This window comes from Saccopteryx bilineata, chromosome 4 (assembly GCF_036850765.1).
Source record: "Saccopteryx bilineata isolate mSacBil1 chromosome 4, mSacBil1_pri_phased_curated, whole genome shotgun sequence".
Lineage (NCBI taxonomy): Eukaryota > Metazoa > Chordata > Mammalia > Chiroptera > Emballonuridae > Saccopteryx > Saccopteryx bilineata.
The window spans coordinates 162,124,327-162,146,032 of NC_089493.1; the positions used below are offsets into that span (position 1 = coordinate 162,124,327).

The window sequence follows — 21,706 nt, forward strand, 5'->3', positions numbered from 1 at the left end:
GATGTGGACAGTACAGAGGAAAGTTCAGTGTGTTCTGTGGCTCGCTAAATTTGAATCCATGACCAAAGTGCAACATGAATATCGGCACATTTATAACGAAGCGCCACCACATAGGAATAACATTACTTGGTGGGATAAGCAGTTGAAGGAAACTGGCAGTTTGGTGGAGAAACCCCGTTCTGGTAGGCCATCAGTCAGTGATGAGTCTGTAGAGGCTATACGGGATAGCTACCTAAGGAACCCTAAAAAATCTGTGTGTGAGCCCACATCGAACTGCACTGAATAGGTATGAAACTGGGAGAGTTTTCCTTTTATTTGGTGCAGATTTCACATTTCTATCATCTTTTGTTGCTTTCCTGTGACCGGTCAAAAGTGCACCATGACTTTACGGATACACTATAGTGTGTCCTAGTAGTAGGATCGATGGGAGGGGTGAGAGTGGGCACCCTTATTAGAGGAAAAGCTTTCAACTTGTTGCCACTGAGCATATTAGCTGTGGTCCTTATGTTGAGGTATATTCCTTCTATACCTAATTGTTGTTTTTATCATGAACAAATGCTGAATTTTGTCAAATGGTTTTTCTACATCTATTGAGATGGTAATATGTATGATTTTATCCTTTACTTTGTTAATGTGATGTACCACATTGGTTGATTTATATATACTGACCCATCCTTACATCACAGGGATAAAACCCACTTGCTCATAGTGTGTAATTCTTTTAATGTGCTGTTGAATTTGGTTGGCTAGTATTTTACTGGAAATTTTTGCATCTATATTCATCAGGGATATCAGCATACATTTTTCTTATAGTGTCTTTCCTGGCTTTGACTGCTGGTCTTGTGAAATGAATTTGGGAGTGTTCCCTCTTCTTTGTTTTTTTTGGAAGATTAGAGAAGGATCAGTTTTAATTCTTTAAATGTTTGGTAAAATTCACTTGTGAAGCTAGTGAAGCTATCGGCTCTCTGGTGAAGCTATTGGCTCTCTGGTCCTGGGCTTTTATTCTTCAGGAGATTCTGAGTCAATCTCCTTACTAGTACTTGGTCTGTTTATATTTTCTGTTTTCCCTGATTCAGTTACTTCGTTAATGCTTATTTATTAGAAATTAAATTTAATGGATGACATTGGTTGTAAGATCACAGGGGTTTCAGGTGTGCATCTCCGTGTCACGTGATCCGTATATTGCATCCATATATTGCATTATAAACACTTCATAAAACCATATGGTTGTTTTATCCTTTACATACATTTATATTTACCCTTTACTTTTTTTTTTTTTTTTTGAATTTTTCTGAAGTTGGAAACGGGGAGGCAGTCAGACAGACTCTTGCATGTGCCCGACCGGGATCCACCCGGCACGCCCACCAGGGGGCGATGCTCTGCCCATCTGGGGCGTCGCTCTGTTGCAACCAGAGCCACTCTAGCACCTGAGGCAGAGGCCATAGAGCCATCCTCAGCACCCAGGCAAACTTTGCTCCAGTGGAGCCTTGGCTGCGGGAGGGGAAGAGAGAGACAGAGAGGAAGGAGAAGGGGAGGGGTGGAGAAGCAGATGGGCGCTTCTCCTGTGTGCCCTGGCCAGGAATTGAACCTGGACTCCTGCACACCAGGCCGATGCTCTACCACTGAGCCAACCAGCCAGGGCCTATTTATCCTTTACTTTTAATAAGATGAATTACTAGTTGCTCAACAAAGACAGATATCTAGCTCTCTCTCTCTCGCTCTCTCTATATACATATATACATATATATTATATATATATAATATATATATATTATATATATATATGTTTGCTTTTCCGGAATAACTACTACTCGATCCTGACACTGTTAGTGGGATTCTGCTGACTTAGCCTACCGACCGCTTGGCATCTATGGCATTAAGTGAAAGAAGCATATAGTTTTGTTTCTGCTCCTTCTGTATCAAACCAATGATATAAAATGAGGCAGCTATCATTCTCTTTTTCTATACTTGAGACACTTTGTATAAAATGAGAATGACCTCTTCCATGAATGATTCACCCATAAAAATATTTTGAGCCTGATATATATTTGGGGAATGAGGAGGGTAGCATTTTGATTTAAATTAATTTCATGTTTTGTTTTGTTTTGTTTTTTAAATATAATTTAATTATTCTATTGAATGGAGGGAGAGAGAAGCATCCACTCGTTGTTTCACTGAGTTGTTCCATTTAGTTGTGCAGTTATGGAATTGCTTCTCGGATGTGCACCGACTAGGGGTCAAGCCTGCCACCTCGGGGCTAATTTCATGGTTTTTAATCCAGTTGGGTCTTCTGGTTCTTCATGACTCAAACTGTGGCCATTCATAGTGTCCATTTTAACTAATTTCTCATAATTGTTATAAATTGGTTTACAGCTGTGGCTCGCAACATGTTCATACAGCATCAGCAGCTGCAACATCACCAGAAAACATCTTAGAAATGCAGCTTCTTGGGCCACATCTACTGAATCAGAAACTTTGAGAGGGGCCCCAAAAACTGCCCTTGAATAAACCTCCAAGTAATTCTGATGCACAAGTTTGAGAACCACAAGTAACACCCTCTGAGATTCGTGATAGTACTTGAGCCTTTCATACTGACAAAAGCTTTTCTACTTGTTGTTCTGTGCTTTCGTCTGTATCAGTTCAGTTTGCTGTGGTGTTCTTACAGCTTCCTGATTTGAGAATTTTGTTCCTTTTTCTGATAACTGTATTCGAAGCCGCGAATGTTCTTCCCGAGTTGCAGGCTTGTTGCTGCCGTCTGCTGGGCGCCCAGAGCTGCCTTTCCTGTCCTCCTCAGGGTCTTGTCGTCTCTGCTATACCTCCTGACCAGCTGTTTATAAAGACCCCAGATGTAGGGGTTGTGGCAATCCTCATTTTTTTACTTCTACCTTTACTGTGTGGCAGCAAGTGAATTTGATCTGTGATGGGTTTTCGAGATTTGTTGAGTTCTCTTTTGGGCATAATCCATGGCAGGTGTTTCATGAACGTGCTGATGTATGTGAACACTTACATACGAATGCTAATGAACCCTGTTATTCAGTTCTATGTTTTTGCCTATTTTAACAGTGTTTCAAGAAGAGAGGTGTATTTAAAATCTGATTGTGATGATAAATATGACAATTTGTCCTTGCAGTTCTGTTTTAAAGTCATGGATGTACCAATTGATGACATCATGTGGTGAAAGGAACATTTCAGCAAGATGCTATTTATTGTCTTTATTTTTAGAATTCAAAACAAAGTGCTTGCAGATTTTAACACTTATGAAAATGAGTTATCAGATGTGCAAAGTTTGAGGCAAGCTCGTTGTAAGGCCAGTGGCCGCTGCCATGGCCATGCAGGTTCTCATTGGATTTGGGCTGATGGTAAAGAAATAGTGGAGCCAGAAAATGGTGAGCCATTCCGTTTATTAAAGTCTTGTAATGGCAGGCCAGCAAGCAGGCAAGGAAGACTGCTTCCCTCTCACTCAGGGCTCCCAAAGTCCCAACTCATTCTCAGGATTCTCCTGGACTCACAGACCCTCACTGGCCTCAGTAGGGCTCCCAAGCCCCTCAACTCTCTCTCTCCAGCAAACAGCTGTCCCTCCCAAGCAGGAAGGCAATCTGCTGCCCTGAGGGCAAGCACCACAGCCTATACACACACTGTGCTGCCCCAACACAATGCAAAATACAAGCGAACAAACCTACACATGCTTATTTCACACTTGTTTTCTCAACACCTGTGAATATGTAATTTTCAGAAATAAAAAGAAGAGGAAACTGCCCTCTGAGGTATCAGAAGAGGGGACAGTGCCCGAGTTCACAGCCAGCCCACACCTGACAGTCTGTGTAGAAACCTGCCCGTTTTCACCCAGTAAACAAACGACTGAGCAGCAAAAGGCGGGCGTGCCTTGCTCCCAAGCTCTCAGAATAACCGATCCCTGTTAGAGTGGGTAGCGCTCTTGATAAAAAGAAATGAAAGCAACGCAGACTTCTGTTTTTCCAGGGAAACAGCGATATTTACCCACCTCTTGGGGACAGCCTGGTCCCAATGCCACATCTATCCCTGCCTGCTGACACAGGATGGCACAGGGCTAAAAGGGAAGGAATGCTCCCACAGCCAGCATCTGTCACCATGACCTTGGCCAGACTGGCACGTCAGGGAGAACACTCACACCTTCCCACTCAGAGAGGGTTCGAGCGGCCTCCCACTCTCCTCCAGGGCTCATGTAGGGGAAACGAGGAATATGTGTTAGGACACTCACATCCTGACTCCTGTCTGGGGGATGTAGGAGGGAGCACAGCTTGATCTGGAAATGTAGGAGATGCTGTAATTTACAGACCTCATAATCTGAGAGCCGCAGTCAGTGACTGTGCTCGGGAGCAGGAAAAGCACAGACTGGCTGGAGCCCAAGGCCGGGCGGGGGCTCCTCTCGCTGGTGCTCAACCGACCACCATCCCCAGAGTACCCAGCTGGCTGCGAGAGACCCGTGTGGGGGAAAGGGAGGCATTTCTTCCATGATACATGGGTCCCTAATTAAATAACCATTGCCATGCTTGATGTTACATCAGACATGATGGTTTAATTAATCGTTTAAACACGTGGCAAGAACTTGCACTTACCCAGCAGGCTCTTCCCCTTGCTCAGCTTCTGAATCCTGCTCATCTCATTCTGGCAGGGGAGACCTGAAAAAGAGTTACAGATGTCAGTTTCCAGATGGTGCGGGACAGCTCTCTCATGATGGGCTCACTCCTGACGCAACACAGAGACAGTGACACACCTGGGATGGAATCACTCCATCTGCTGTTACCAGGCAGCAGAACAAATTCAGGCCGTTAGTGTTACTAATCAGAGAAGCAAAGACACATAGCATGAGGTACTGAAAATAGTATTTGGAGGCTACTTGCATTGTACAGGGGTTTTTTCTTCACACCACCAACCCAAGCAAATCCCAGAGATCCAACAGGTGATTTGCTAACAGACTTTTTATATGAGGAAGTCCCCAGATTATGAACAAGATAGATAAAAGTAAATACTATGTTAAAACAAACATCTAAATTGCATTTAATAGGTACCTGTTCCAACTTACATACAAGCTCAATTTAAGATCTTACAGAATTGACCTCATTTGTAATCTGAGGACTGCCTGTAATCAACCAAGATTGCCATGAGCTGAGGACAAAGCTTACTGTGTGGGGGCGGGTTGAACTGAATCCACAGACCAGCTAACCAGAGGGAAGGTGACGAGTACTTACTCCATCCCAGGTCTTGCTGTCAGAGGGTAAGGGGATTAGAATGGACCTCATGGCTTATGGCCCAGGCAAGTGAAACACTGTCCTCAAAGGACAGTTGTGAAGATCCACAAGCCATCTATCTTCAGCCCTGCCCCCTCCTTGCTGAGCACTTCGGGCATGTCTCTCTCTCCGAGCTCAGAACTGTCAGTTCTCGGTGAGGGGCTGATACAGTTGGAGCCACAGGGTTCAGTGGGGCATGTGAAAATGCATCGTACCCTTTTACCTCCCAAGAGAACTTACTTCCACACCAAGCAAAAAGAAAGGTGACCTCACTAGTTCTTGAGACTTATCAGGACTTGCCTTAGCACGGGCTCTGTTGTTTGAACATGGTCCCCCAGGCAGGGACTGGGCACTAACGCTACCTCTGTACCTGCGAGTGTGGGGCCTAGAGAATGCGTCTGAACCCCAGTGACATTTATCACTCTGTGGGGCTCATGGTGCCACCTGACATTGGTGCTTGTTCCTCGAGAGAAACTGGCTGTAAAATACATTTTCTTTACTCTGGGTTTAAGATACCAACTGAAAACAACAAAGAAGAGGGAAAGCAAACTCCATTTGTGATAACTAAAATTGTATTTACTATGATAAGTCATGAAAATGTATTGTATTGAATTCTTAGAACGTACCAGTGTCCTACAACTTTACGTCAACCATACAGGGAGGTGCCAGTCTTACTCCTAGTTGGCAGTGGCCCTGCTCGCCCAGGACTGTGGGCAGCACTGCGGGCCTGGAGGAGCCCAGCCCAAAGGGAAGAGCACAATCATCCACAGAAACGGGGTCCTGGGGCGCTTTCTACGAAACAGTTTTCTCCCTCACACTGTCCTACAGTAATTTCTAAAACTCTGAAAGGTAAGGAAAAATAAAATGGACCTGCTAAACAGGGAAAAGTCATTAGCGAGGAGTTCTCCAAGTCCGGGATTCTAACCAAGAGAGGCACAGACCTGGAGTCCAGTGCTCAGGTGCAAGGGGTCAAGGATGACAAGGACCTAGTCCTAGAGGATGTCTGAGCAGCTAAAGAGAGTCTGCGTGTGGAGTCCGCACACTGCTGTGCAGCATCTGAGCTCCTGAGGGGAAATGGATCTACTGGGACAGAAAGTATTTCATTCTAGAGCTCAGGTGACACAGACTGAGGGGACTAAAGCGTGGCCCAGAACTCCTGCCCTTAAAGGTAAAGGATCCTTTTGGCTTCCAGGCAAAGTGAAAGGGAACACAGTTTGTCCTCCCTCTCATTCGTAGTTACACCCGGTGCTAGGAGAGCAAAAAAGAGATCAAGAAACTGTCACTCCAAGAAGTTTATACTTGGCATCTTTCTATTAGTATAAAGATAACAAATGTTTGTTGGGGGAGAGGGGAGTCAAAAACTCAATCTTAGCAATAAAACTAAAGAGAGTAAGATCAAAACCAGTCAATAATCGAGACCACGTGAAAAGTTTTAAAGTGTCCTCTAACAATCGTCTTTGGCCAAAGAGGAACTCAGAGCTTTAATTGGAAAATTATCTACAAATTAGCCATAATAAAAATACCAGATTTCAACACTACTGGTCTACAGCTAAGGAAATGCTTCGGAAAAAAAGTCTAGCCTCAAGTGCACAGGAAATCCTAGTGAAATACAGAAGTCAAACAAAAATCCCAGGGATGGAGCTGGTGGGAGTCTAACAAAAAACAAAGAAACTAACTAACTTAAGAAAATGAGGAAACTACATAAAGTGAGAAACAAACAAACAAGAACTACCGCCAATCCCCTGGCTCACTCCTGCTGCTGCAGGTGCAGGCCCTGATCCCGTTACTGTTGCTGTATGGGAAGCCTGCCCAGAGCCCCCCACCACCACAGTCCAGGGGGAGTGTGTCAGCACTGCGGCTCCATTCAGACTCACCCGAACCCTGGCTGCAGTCACGTGACTTTACAGGAACTCAAGCTAAATCTGTTAGTAGCTTGATGCTGAAGAGCTACAAGCATTTCTAATGAAGTAAAAAACATGGCTATTATATAACATCAATTTGGAGATTCTAGCAGATGTGATTAGAAAAAAGAAATGAGGAATAAAAATCGAAAAGGGAGACACAAAATCACCACTGTTTTCAGACGGCATGATTGCACACCTAAAAAGCCCAAGCAAACCAACCAGAATAACTAATTAAACCAAATGAGAAATTAGCAAGGTGGCTGGTAACAAAATGAATATTGAAACAGCCACAGGGAGGAAACGCCATGGGGAAGAATGGATTTCCTTCACAATGGCAACACCAGTAAACACAGGGAAGTATCATGTTTGTGAGAACACAGCTTGTAACTCCCCTGGTTGACAGACAGATCCTGCTCTTGGGTAAAATGATTCTGTTCCTACTAGATTAATGTAATTTTGCCTGACTCTAAAAAAGAAAACCAATAAGAATTTTTAACCAAATGAACTGATTCTGAAGCTCAAAAAGCTAACATATATAAGACTAGCCAGAATAATTCTGAAAAAAGATGAATAGCAGGGGAGGTGGGCCCCATTAGATATTAAAACATAGATTAAAACAACTAGTTTTTAACAGTTTAGATGACAGAATACCCAGGAACAGACAGATACACATAGGTGGTTTATATATGATAGAGACAGCAGTTCAGACTGGAGTAGAGAGATGGGTCAGTCAGTAAATATCAGAAGAGCAACTGGACAACCATCTCTGGGTTGGGGGAAGGAGCTAGGACCCCACTTGACCATACACCAAAAAAACCTAAAGCGATACAGGATTTCAATAAGCACACACAAAAAGAATCCCAAAAAGGCACTGAAGGAAACACGAGAACTGCTTACTGTCTTGAAGTGGGAAATAGCTTTCTAAGCTTAATAATGTAAGCTTTATGGCTTCTTAAGAGACCATAAAATATGGTGAAATCTATCTCAAAATGTAAAATTTATCCCTAGCTACAATACAGTCCAAGTTGGGAAAAACTATCTGCAATACGTATGGCTAGAACAGTCCTAATGTCCTTGGAGAAAAGTCCTATTAAAAACAAACAAAACCCACAAGAACCTAATAGAAAACTAGACATTTCAAGGAATGGGAAACTCAGCAGTGTTTCAGACAAACAAAGATGTTCAGCCTGAGTCATAATAAAAGAAATGGAATAAAGCCTAGAAGGAAATTTAATTTCTTGTTCCTCAGTTTGAAAATGATCACAAAGTTTGGCAGGACCATGGAAAAATAGGTATTTCTGTGTTTTTCATGAGAGCAAAAACTGTTACCACCTTTTGCTATTTTTTTTTTTCTGAAGTTGGAAACGGGGAGGCATTCAGACAGACTCCCGCATGTGCCCGACCGGGATCCACCCGGCATGCCCACCAGGAGGCGTCGCTCTGTTGCAACCAGAGCCATTCTAGCGCCTGAGGCAGAGGCCACAGAGTCATCCTCAGCGCCGGGGGCCAACTTTGCTCCAATGGAGCCTTGGCTACGGGAGGGAAGAGAGAGACAGAGAAGAAGGAAAGGAGGAGGGGTGGAGAAGCAGATGGGTGCTTCTCCTGTGTGCCCTGGCTGGGAATCGAACCCGGGACTCTTGCACGCCAGGCTGACGCTCTACCACTGAGCCAACCGGCCAGGGCCTGTTACTACCTTTTGGAGGGAAAATTGGAAACAGTGATCAAACTTAAAAATGCACATGCCCCCCAACTAGCAATTCTGCTTTTGGGAAAGTATATCCTATAAGCATACACATGTACTTTTCCCTGAGTGATGCCTCCCTGCATTCTCTGCTGTGTGTGTTGTCTGAGCACACGAGCACACACACAATGCCAATGCTCTAATGTTAGTGCCCATGTTCCTTTCCTGGGGGTGGGTTCTGACAGCCATGCTTATAGTGTGTTACCCTGGAGACCTAACCTAGGATGGACCAGATTTTTCTGGGGCTTGGGATTAGAAGCCAGTCTCTACAGGTCCCATGAGCTGTGGACCACCACACGTGGGCACACCCCCAGGAAGCTGAGACAGGGAAATAAAGCCAGACCCCAAGACCCCCCAGGGAGTCTTGGCGCTCCTGCTGGATCCCTGAGCATCGGAGCAAGCACAGGATCACTCTCCTGACGGTATTACTGAGACACCCACCCCTGTATTCTTTCCATGTATTCCTCAAACCTTGCCTTCTTTCTTTCGTCAGTTAGGTGGAGCTTATTTATAAGCAGATATTCTGTCTCAGACACTCAGTATAAACCCTGTATCCTAGAAGCTGAAAGCCTAGAGAGCCATGGTGTGGCTTTCTCTCAGGGGGACATGGAGAATTCACATGACAGTGAGAATTACGATACTTGATATTTGCAGTGTTTCTCACAGTGGGTAGCAAAGGTTTCTATACCCATTTTACAGCTGAAAAGGCTGAGGCACAACACAGTTAAGAGATTTTCTAAAAGGAAGATTGAAATAACAGGCTCCTCTGTGCTAAAAAAAAAAAAGAGAGAGAGAGAGAGAGAGGAGAGCCTTTGAGCTTTCCAGCAGTAGCTCTCTGGCTGTGTCCTCCTGCCTGCGGGTCCCTGCCTGCCTCCCCAGGGCACGGGCCCATTGCACACGGCTGCCCTGGGCTCTGCACCGCCTCCCTCCCACCTTACCACCAGGCTTCTGGAAGCAGTAGCACCACTCGTTGTTAGAGAGCTTGCCGTCCTTGAAGGAATCACAGGAGTTGAAGAGAGGCTTGATACAGGGCTCGTATTTATCCAGGTAGATGGCATTGATCTCTGAGTGGTCAAGCAGGAGGTCGTAGTTCATGTCCAACTTGTTGAACATCCAGCCCAGGGAGTCCTTGCAGATGGGCAGGATGCTGGTGTCGAACCCTGCCGAGGGAAAGGCCCACGTCAGCTGCCACCAAGCCTGACTGTTCCTCTCCATGGGCACAGTCTCAGTGGCGCTCTATTGGAATATGTTGGTGGCAGGGGTTTTAAATGAAACAGTTTAAAATGTACAAAAACAGAAGTCAGCATTTAAGGAAAACAGGTTTAACGGGAACAAATCTCCAATGCTAATTTATCTATAATGCAAGTATGGGTTTTCATTTACTAGACTTGCACAAAACAGGGTGTGCCTGGCAGGACGCACCCAAACATGCAAGGAAGGGGACCGACTGAGAACACTGTAGACTACTCTTTGCGATTGAGGGAAAAATACTGTTTGAAAAACCAAAACAAACTGTTATACAGAGGATGGCAGTAAACCGCAACTATGTGGCAAGGTCAGGAGCGCTGAGCACATCCCCAGGACTGTTGGAGCCCAGCAGCCTGCAGTCAGCGGGACAGAGTGGCAGGCTCCCGCCTGGTCCCCACGCACCTCTTCTGCTGGCCCCTCCTGAGGTGCAGGAGGCGGAGTCCAAATGGACTCAGCGATGTGTTTCTTATTTCCCCAGGGGAGGTGATGTAGTTTTCTTACAGAATTATTCGTTGCCACAGTGGGAACTGCATGCACTTGAATATAACGCTTTGCTCAGCACTTGGGAGATGGAGTCTGCTGTGGCCAAACCCGGAGAAGGCGTGCCCCGGGTCCGGGCTGGACCTTCTCTGAGTCCAGCACCATGGCTGGGTTTCTGGGACTGGCTTTATTTTCCCAGAGAAAATTATGATAAAGGTTCACTTTTTGTCTTACTTAAGGAACTCTTCTAAGCACTCTAAATCTCTCAGAACCCTTGTACCTATGCAGTGATGCTATATCCTTGCCACTGGACACATCAAAAAAAAAAAAAAAAAAAAGCTCAAGGCTTAAGTTCCTGCCTTGTCCTGCCCCTCCTCTCCCAGGGCTGCTCGGCCTCGCAGGGTGCTGGCCCACCCATCCTGAGGACATCCAGTTGGTTAGGGGGCCCTGTTTGGAGGTGGGTGGGGGAACACAGTGGTGGTAGTGAGGGTCCTGGTGGTCGGGCTTCTCTGTACAGCCCAGGAGCCCCTGCTCAGTCAGGTGATAAGAGGATAAGGCAGAGTTCACCCACGCATTTTAAAGCACTGTTTTTATTTCAATGGTGTAAGCAGATGGGCGATAGTTAGACTCTAAGCTCCCAGAGGGCAGTGCAACCTGAGCCGCTGCAGGCTCACAGCAAATGCTCGATGAAAGTGTTTGCTGATTGAGTTTTCTAGCTATTGCAAAGTTTACCCCTTCAAACAGGAAAATCTATTTTTACATTTATTCCTTTGGATATCAGAACATCCCCTTGTGCAGGAAGAGAGACCACAGGACATAATGTGGCCTCTCATTTGACCAAAGGTCAGGACTGAACAAGCCCTGTGATGCCGACAGCCTCAGTGTGCTAAGTAAAAGAAGACAAGAAGACAGTTACTCTGACACTGGAGGGCTCCACACTTTTTGTATAGAGTATTTTATGCATCAGTTTCATAGGATATTAACATTTTAGTACCTGGGAAAAAGGAGCTTACTGCTGACCGACCACCACAAAGAAGTACAGAACTGGCTGGGTGGTAGTCTAAAGGTCAAGCCCATGTCACACCTAGTTGGAAGGTTCTAGAAAAGAAGCAGCTGCATTTGATATCTTGGGTGTGGGGGGCCCAGAGCAGCCCTTCTAATTGGCCCCAGGCTTGTGGAACTCTGGAGTTGCACGCTTTCCCCTTCCAACACTCCCTGCATGCCAGCTGCTCGAGACAGCAAGCCTAAGCCTGTCGGGGACTCGGCTCGCTTCTGCCCACCAGCACGTGGTCTGACGGCCCCCCAGCCGTCTGCGGTGGGGCCTCTGGGGTCGGGTCTGCGAGGAGCCACTCCTCTGGTCAGTCTGCTCTCTGGAAGGTGCCTCAGGAAGCCTGGGCCAGCTGCTCTCTGGAGGAGCCCAGGGAGGTTTCTCTGGACCACCGTGAATTGTCCACAACTCCCAGGGAAGCCCCCAGCAGGAATAAAAATAAAGCATCTTACTTCCCTTTCCCCACAGATACAACCCCACTCTTTGGACAATTGAAGAGTCTGAGAAGCAAAGTGTTCTCTGTCCCTTAAGTAGAAAGTCCGAACTAATAGAAGAATTGCCTGTCCCCACGTCAGTATTCCCTACCACTATCTATGGCTGCGAGCCTCAGAGAATAACCTAAACTTCAGGGGACAATTCTTAGTTTGGCTGGAGACTGGAAGCTGGTTGAACTCTGGATCCCAACACTCACAAAACACCATGTGCTTGAGTAGTTGCGTTGCCGACTCGTGCACTCTGTGCAAACTGGCCACGGGGGGGGCGGGGGGGGAGCCTATCCCTAACCACCTTTGAGATGAAGGAGCAGAGACTCCATCAAAGTACAACTCTAAGGACCTATATCCAGTTTTCTCCCCAGTTTATGAAGAGCTGAGTATGGGGTGAGGGACATCTGTGTAGAGTTTTTACGGAAAATAAAACACAGTCTGACTAATGTTCACAAAGATTGATTATCAAAGATGTTTGCTACGTAGAATGTTGTTTAAAATAGCTGAACATGAGGAACCACTTCAGGGCTCCAAAACAAAGGTCTGTCTACAGCAATTGTTATACCCATAATTTGGAATTCCGTGGGGCTCTTACAAAGCAGATTACTACTCAACAACACAGAACCAGAGGGTATCGCTAAATGGTGAAAGGAGGCTAGAACACAGTCTCCAAAGCGTGACACGTGTTTCTTTCTATATGACCTGGAAAAAGAAGTGTATACCACAACGTGCTTAACAGTCGTTAAAATGGTAGGTTTATAGATTTTTTTGTGTGTATATATATATTTAATATATGTCCCAAAATGTGTGTACTAAACATATGATAATTTTTTAGCCACACTTTAAGAAATACTGTGGATGCTTGAACAATAAGGGGGGGTCAGGGGCAATGACCACCTACACAGTTGAAAGTCTGCATGTCATTTAAGTTGGTCCTCTGCATACACGATTCCTAACTGTGGACCTGAAATATGTGTAAGTTGTGGTATTGTCTTGATTCTAAGGCATTTTCTCACCCTCTATATTTTAATCTTCAGAAATTGGGGCATATTTTAAGTCACTGTTTATATTTAATGTGATTCTTTGTTCATCCCAAAATGCTATTGCTAATTCAACAGTGTCTGATAACTGAGAAAACGTGGTATTTAAAAGCAAATAAATGAGCAGGAGTAAAGTGGTCTTACTGCCTTGTGCTGTGTTGGAGCTGGTGGGCTTGATGACCCTGTTGGCATCCTCGTGCAGGGCTCCGAACCAGTCTTTCAGCCGGGAGGCGAGGTTCCGCAGCTCCTTGTCGGTGCAGGCTGGAGGAGAGTGGGGGGAAGGACTGGTGAGTGCATGGGCTGCCTCCCATTAACGCTGTGCCCTCCCCGATGGTGCCATCAACAAAGCCATGCCAAAACAGGCCTCCTTCTTCAGCCACGAGGTGACTCCTGTCCCTAACTGTGATTACCCTGGCCTCCCACATATGTGCTATGGTCACAGGTAACGTGGATGACGAACAGCCTACACTCCCAGCACAGGCTGCGGTTTTTTGAACTGAGCTTGGTGGCCCCCAAGCTGGTACAGCAAGCTGTCCCAGGCTCACCGCTGTGCTCTGGCCTCAAAGACCAGCGCACATGCCTCTTGCTAATCCCATAAGACTTGCCCTTGCAGTTTGCCAGAGAAGATGACCTTCTCCAAGAAAGTACACTCAGGAGTAGCCAACACTCTGAGGGAGCATCTGCCTGGGACACTGAAAGGCCCCAGGAACAGCAGACTCGATTTTGTGTTAGCCCAAGGGCTGGGTTGGGGACTGTGGGTTATTTTGCTAGATTTCTGACAGACTGACTTCCTTTCCCCTGTGGACACATGGATGCCTTCTCCACAGGGGAGTCCATTCTGTCTGCAGCCCACCTGTTACTGTCTAGCTCATCTTTTAGTAAGGACAGAGTAATGGGGGCCAAGGAATACTCTTTCTGAGAAGAAACTCTGGACAGGTGTATGTGTGTGTGTGGGGGGTGCAGGCTACCTGAAGGCCAGGGAGTGCTGAAATAAAGCTTGAGGGATGAAATCCCAAAGGAGGGACCACAGTGCAGAGAAGGGAGCTGACGTTCCCTAGCTCCCTGATTTTGCCTGGATTCTGGGCACTGAGAATCTTGGCAAAGGGTCCAGGCAGGGAGCTGCTCTCAAGACACAGAAAAGGCAGCAGTGGATTTAATGACATTTAGCCTCTAGAGTAACAGAAATTAGGAGGCCTGAGGGGCCAAAATCCCAATAAGTAAGAAGGGACAAAGAAGTAGACCCTACAACTGTCTTCAAATTCTAAAGCTCCAGGAGACAGCCGTGAAGAAGCCACGCAAAAACAGTGTTACAGGCATGGGGCAGTGGTGAGTGAGTGCGGGCTCCCACTGAACTGAGGTGCTAGCTCTTTCTTCGAAAGAAAATATCATCCAACCCTCTCCTGCCTCTTAAGATCTCAGTCCACTCCCAGGCAAGCTTGCCCTTCCTCGCTGGGGCTGGGAGAGAACAGAGCTGGCTTCCAGAGCCCAGGCCAGGAAGGTTCCCCTCCAGCTGAGGGTGGGGAGCAGACCCAGCCTGGCATGCTGCAAGCCCAGACCAGCCTTCACTCCGGCCAGGACCCAGATCCTAACTGTGCAGGTCATGGAGTGACTGTGTGGCTCCACTGTTTAGACCTGAGTTAATGACCTTAAGACACGGCCTTGCTTTTGACAACCAGGACGTGAGTGTAGCTGAGACACTAGCCAGGGACGGCACCAACAGCAGCCCGACTGGCAGGGGTGCGGCAGCTCTGGGCCGCCCGCCCGGGACGAAGACCAGAGGGTACCCTGCACTGGCTGGGACTCAAGCAGGTAACTTTACCCCTCAGTGGCTCAGTTTCCTTACCTGTAAACTCAGGACATCTTATGTGACAAATTAGACAAGGTATGTGAATTGCTTAGCAAACAAAGCACATGGTATGTACCAGTTACTCAGCAGGTGCCAGCTGTGATTTTATCAACACGACTATTATTACTTTGTCTTAAAATTGAGGATTGTTAGGTAAGCTTAGAGCAAACATTACACCATTCAGAAAACCAGTAATAGAAATGCACCTAAACAGAACTGGCTTTGGCCACATAGGATGTGGGCAGAAAAGGCCACCTGTGTTTGCCAACACAGTTAAATTAGTTAACATGAAATAAAAACAGACATTCAGTTCCTCAACTACACCCACCCCACTCCAAGTGCTCCACAGGCACGTTGCTGGTGACTGCGTACGGGTTCACGTCAGGGCAGAATGTTGTACTGACAGCACTGGATAAGATCAGCTACCACTTTGGGATTCCAACTTTCCGAGGCTCCCATGATATCCTGACATCCCAGGTTGTGCCTCCACTCCTTCCCCTCCGTCTTTAAAGACAGGCTGGGGAAGGGCGAGAGCCTGCTCAAGCCAGGAAGCAGCACTTCCCGCTAAGCCACGCGCATAAATTGGGTGGAAGGCGTTTGTCCTAGCGGCTGCAACTCATGGCTTTGCCCGGGTGCCAGGACTGGCCTCAGGAGCAACAGGCTTATTGACCCCACTCAGAACCTCTGGGGGACAGAGCCCACCCTCCTGACTTGTCAGATGCTACACGGGTCACAGTAAGAGAGGATATGGTCTAGTTTTCTGAGGAAATAGGATGCGGACTCTGCAGCCAATCTCACATTTGAAAATGAAAAATTAATAGCACCCATTTCTTCACAGTTGCCATGTACATCTATTCTAAATGTTCTCTATGCAGAGAAAATCGCCAAGTCAACTTGCAAAGGAAATGAAGCCCCATCTCTGGGCATGGAATAAATTAGCCAGTCATGTTTAGCTACAGCCTGACACATGTGCAGGTAATCTGTATCTTTAGAGACTGCTGGGGTTCCCCCCCGGCTTCCCCAAGTCCGGGCTCTGGCTGGCTGATGGAGTTAGTCAGGCATGGCAGTCTTGAGAGAGCGAATCTATCACTCGGGGAGAAGTCCACACACAGGATGCCACCGGCTTGGGCAGAGCGAGAACAGAAAGCTGAATGGTGGGGCCCTGTCCACGCGTGGTCAGCAGTCTCCAGTCGGCCTGGAGCGAGACACCTCCCAGAGGGGAAAACAAAGATGGCAGCCTGCAGAGAGCTCCTTGTTCAGATCTGGTATTCTAGCCACAGCACAGACTGACAGTGGGAGAGATGTGCTTGCCTTTTCAGATGCCTAGCACATCCCCCGCTGAAGTATGCCCTGGGGATTAGTGGGATTAGTGCCCTCAGAAAGGGGACCCACATAGTACATCCCACATACATCCTACACACTCAGTTTCTTCCTGGGGAAGAGTAGTTTTGAGGGGAGAAAACCTTAACCATATCCACCAGCCATGCTTGCCTTCACCCTGAGGCGGGCCAGTCCTTGTGATTCCCAGAGAGGGGTGTCTGACGGTCTCTCCACAGCTCCTGTGATTTCTAGAGAGGGGTGTCCTGCGACAGAAGCGGGACTCAGGCCAGCAGCATCAGACCTCTGGAGGAAAAGACAGGGCTTCTCGCGAGGGGAGCTGGTTCGCTCACGGAGGCTAGGACTACATCACCTTCCCCCCACTGCCATTTTCCAGTGTGTTCCCGCCTGCCCTCCACCCTGGCCCCATCTTTCCTTGCTCTCATCCCCACTCCCAGTCCTCTCTACCTCGCGTCTGCCTCCCTGTCTAGATCCCACGACGTAAGACATGTCTGAGTCTGGCTCAGCCCCTGGGCCCAGCATCTTCCCCGGTTGATTTCTGCCAGGAAGGATGCTCTGGATGCAGACTCATTAGCAACTGAGTATAACAACCCTCTCATTGCCTTGTGCAAACTCTAATTTGGACATCTGCAGAATGGCACAGTAAAGCTCAGCTCCTAGCACAATGGCACGCAATAGAGAACGTCAATGAAACACAGCTCACGGCTACTGCCACATAACAGAGATTCCACACACTTATGTCCCCCTTCCCACAGCTTAAACATCTGCATAAAATGTGAGAATTGCATTGTTACCCTTTTGTTTTAAACCTAAGGAGATGCTTGTGACGTAAAGATTGCCCTCTTCCCTGTACTTATGTTGTAGATGGGATAGTAGCAGTCCAGGGGCTGCAGGGTGAAATGCCAGTCTGCCCTCTCCGGAGTGGAGAAGCTTGTGAAGGGGTGGGGGCTGGCTGACCCTCCCCACCTGCGTTCTCGGCACTCACCATCAGGATGGATACACAGTACTGTTCAAAATACACGTATTGAAAGACAAGATAAAAGAAAGAACACCCGGGTTATAAACTCCCCATGCCCAACAGCCATCACGTGGCAAAGGCAGGCTTTCGATCGGGCGGGCATCTTGCTGGGCCGTCCCTGATGCTAGAATCTTTTCTTGCATAGAGTGGGCTTGTGGGGAGCCAGTACGGAGGCAATTGATATTCTGGGTTGATTGAAAAAAATAAAAAATAAAAACATCAGGCCCCAACATCTGAAGGCAGCTGTGCCAGTGACATGGTGAGGTGGCTAGTGGAGTGTTAGAGGACAGACAGACGGAGGAAGGGAGCAAGTCAGGCCCCTGCCTTCATTAGCTATGGAATGAGCACAGTGGTCCTTCCAAAGGACCGTGCACAGCCTCTCCGTCCTGCAACTCTCAGAAGCACACATCACATGTGCAGCCACTGGGACCTCATTAGGAAAAAGCAGAGAGCCACGCACATCACTCCCAAGTGCGCAAAAGCAGCTCCCTTCCCCAGAAAAGTGCAGCGCGAGGCCAGAGGAGGGCCCGGGTAATACAGGGCTCTCCCAGTGGACGCTTCCTGTCTGTTTGGAAAATATGAACAAAATGCCATAAGCAGGTGTACATAAGGCCCATGCAGGCACCGTGGAAAGTGTATAGATAGCCCTGGGAAGAAAGTGTGACTGCTTTTTCCACCTGGGGACTCTCCCCTCCCCTCCACCCATGGACCAGAGCTTTAAGGGGCTTTAAAGCCAGACTGGACTTAAATGCAGAAAGCACTCACCAAGCCCAGGCACACCCTGAGTGACCCGGCTGATGGGAGGAAGAAGGACGCACTGCTGTCAGTGCTGCAGGGCTGAAAAGCTGTCATAGGGCCACCGCAGTCCTGGTGGGGTGGGGAGAGGAAGTGACGGCTGCTCTCACCTATTAGCTTTGCTCATGGGGAAGTTAGCCAGCCTGGGTGTCAGCTATTGATGTAGAGGGAGGATCGCTTCTTAGCCCAGTAAGCTTAGCCTGGTTCTGCCGTCCCCAGGACCCCCATCGCCCCATTTCCCTGGTCCCACTGTCTTCCTTCAGACAAGCCCAAGCTCGTGAAGGGCTTCTGAGGCGGTCATTTGGGAAGTGGAGAGGCAAGAGCTAGGAAATTCCAGCTTCTTTTAAAAGTGCTCCCGAGGGTGATGCCTAGGGTACCAAGCTGGTCTCTGATGACTCTGAGGGATGAATGAGAGTCTACAAAGCCCTCTTAGAGGACCAGACAGAATGGGAGAGACAGGGACATAGAGGAGATGATACAAAAAGTAGAGGTGGGAACAGAGGCTAGAAATTCTTTATTCAAAGCTGTACTGTTATATCTAAGAGAGAGAGAGAGAGAGTAGGTGTGAGTGTGTGTGTGTGTATGTGTGTGTTGCACATCCAAAGTGAAACCACATTTGAACATCCAATCGAGGATGTTTGAAAATGGCAAATCTGACATGCAGACATGGAAAGGTATCTGTAAACCCCTGTTCGGGAACCAATTACTGGTGTTTTCTTGTTACTCATGGAACACCAGCTAAAGAGCTCAAGGAGATGGATGTGCCACCTGTCACATGGACCTCTCTCCCTCTCCCACCCTAGCATCAGTAATGCTGAGCTCAGGGCTTTGGCAAAAGCCAACATGAGAACAATCAGAATTTAATTTAAACTTTCATGCCTTCGAAGGTAATTAAAGAGTTGGGCCAGACTGGAGTTCTCTCTGGAGAGGCCAGGAGGCGTCCCAGAGGGGGAGGCCTGGGGCTGGCCTTCCCCAGCCCTCCTTGCTGCTGTTATGCATTATTACTTAACCAAGGGCAACACTGGCCCAATGAACCCAGAGTGTCTGCAGTGTGCATGTCTTGCACTAGGTCAGAGAGATTAGAAGGCAGGCAGAGCCTGGACTGGAGCCAACAAGGATGCCCTCCTGAACCACCTCGCCGAGGGTGCAACGTCTTCCTTCTGCCACCCTCATGCTGCTGGCAGCCTCTGGACACGTGTGGGCTCCTCCTCCTAGTGGAGTCCCTCATGCTGTGGAGTATCTAGCACACAGCAGGTGCCCCAGCGTTGGGGATGTTGCAAGAAGGCTGAGGAGGCGGTGCCATACTCCCTGGAATCTTTTTTTTTTTTTTTTTTCTGAAGCTGGAAACAGGGAGAGACGGTCAGACAGACTCCCGCATGCGCCCCACCGGGGGCAACGCCCTGCCCACCAGGGGGCGACGCTCCGCCCATCCTGGGCATTGCCATGCCCCGACCAGAGCCACTCTAGCGCCTGAGGCAGAGGCCACAGAGCCATCCCCAGCGCCCGGGCTATCCCCGCTCCAATGGAGCCTTGGCTGCGGGAGGGGAAGAGAGAGACAGAGAGGAAAGCGCGGCGGAGGGGTGGAGAAGCAAATGGACGCTTCTCCTGTGTGGCCTGGCCGGGAATCGAACCATGGTCCTCCGCACGCCAGGCCGACGCTCTACCGCTGAGCCAACTGGCCAGGGCCTCCCTGGAATCTTGAATGAGGGGAAACGATGGAAGCATATTTCCTTGGTAACCAAGGCTCTCGTGAACTGGAACTGAGCGAGGTTAAGGTGGAGTCTGCAAAGCACAGTTCCGGGAGCAGTGACCAGGGTGACTCCACTCTGAAAAAAGCAGAGAGTAACCAGGCTCTGGAGAGGGCAGAGCCAAGGTCAGGTGCAGCTGTGCTACCCGGCTGGGGCTGGACATCTCCAGTGTCCTCGTCTGCAGCCCTAGCTCACAGCACTGGAAGGGGGAGGGGCTGGACAGATGGGCCTAAGCCCCCGGCACGTCCCTGTGGGCTGGGATTGCTTGTGTTGCGGACAGAGGGCGGTGCCGAGGGAAAAAGCACTTAGTGACCCACTAAGGGGAAAAGCGAGGGAATCTAGGTCAAGCACATGGTATCTTCACAGGAACGGCTGCCTGAAGCGAATCAGTGAGGGACGACTCTTCTCTTGTTTTTCAGAGGGGGTTAGATGACATTTTCAAGGTCTACAATAGTAAGTGGAAAAACTTCACCCCCTATGTGAAGTTCACTGATCTGCATGCTTGCGCGTGCACACGCGCATGCACACACACGCACGCGCGCGCGCACACACACACGTGCCTCACCTGCACTCCTCCCTCGTCCCTGTACGCTGGGGCGTGGGGGTCAGAACCACGCCCCCCACCCCACTAACCCCCAGGTGCTGTGTCAGCGCTCAGACTGTGGGTCGCAGCCCAGGTTTGCATCCTGCTCCCAAGGGCACACGTTTCTCACATGAACCAGTGCTCTGCTCTAAGCCTCTGTTTTTCATCTGTAAAGTGGGGATAATGACAGTATAAACCACACAGAGTTGCAGAGAGGATTTATTGTGAAGACTAAGCTTTCAAAAACCAACAGGCCCCTTTTTCTCTGAGGGGCCTCAGGGCCTGGGAGCACGGACTCCAGAGGCTGATGGGGCCTAAGCTGCAGCCCTGAGCAGTGTTACTGGCAGACACTCGGGCTTCCTGAAGGTTACTCCTGCTCGAGTTAAATTGTTCCTGTAGGTAGTTTTGGTTTTTACTTTTTCAGTCCTAAATTGTCGATACATATGCATGTTCTCTTATCCTCAGAGAATGCATTATTTTCTGTAAAAACAGGCGCAAGCAAAGGCATTAGGGCCTCTTTACTCAGAACACTTCCTAATGAAGTCCCTCTTAAAAAGGAATCTTTGAATGAGCTTAAAATATTGTCATTAAACTTGGAGGAAGATGAGTTAAACCAATTAATGGTACAACCTGCAAGTGAAGATGCACACATTTCCCTAGTAGACTCATTAAGACTATTCTTAGTAACCTGATTGGAGGAGACTTGAATGGTTCCCTTGATTGTAATGATAATCCTTCATTTGGAAAAAGAAATGCATTCGGAACCAGCACAACATTTCTAAACATGCATTAGTGGAGGAACACTTATGTGTCCCTGGAATAATCTAGAGCAAGAGGTTAGCTAGATGAAGTAAGTTATTACAGCTGCTGTTGAAATCCACAGCCTTTCAACACACCAGGGTAAAAAGAATTACTGAATATGCAAAATACTGGTTAGAAATGCACTCTCCAGCTTTGTGTTTCCGGGACAGTGGGGAGGTGGTTCCCTGCGTGGGAAGCCTGGAATCATGAGCAGAGAAAACGTCGGCTTTACTGAAGCAGCTCCTGACCAGGCAGACTTAGCAGGCCCTCAGCTAATGCAGGCCCTCAGCTAATGACGACCACTCTTCTCACCTACAGTTAGCATTGGTAGGCGCCTCAGGACAGGTGGGGGACTGATGAAATA

General features: G+C 48.1%; 1 protein-coding gene across 1 annotated transcript in view; it reads right to left on the reverse strand.

Annotated features, from left to right (window-relative positions):
* Window positions 1-21,706, reverse strand: part of SPOCK1 (SPARC (osteonectin), cwcv and kazal like domains proteoglycan 1) — a 523,795-nt gene that overhangs the window by 8,048 nt on the left and 494,041 nt on the right. The window contains exons 7-9 of the mRNA XM_066272544.1: window positions 13,358-13,474; window positions 9,851-10,072; window positions 4,596-4,658 (exon numbers count right to left, since the gene is read on the reverse strand). Coding sequence (XP_066128641.1) covers window positions 4,596-4,658; window positions 9,851-10,072; window positions 13,358-13,474 — 402 coding nt within the window. The remainder of the gene's footprint in view (window positions 1-4,595; window positions 4,659-9,850; window positions 10,073-13,357; window positions 13,475-21,706) is intronic.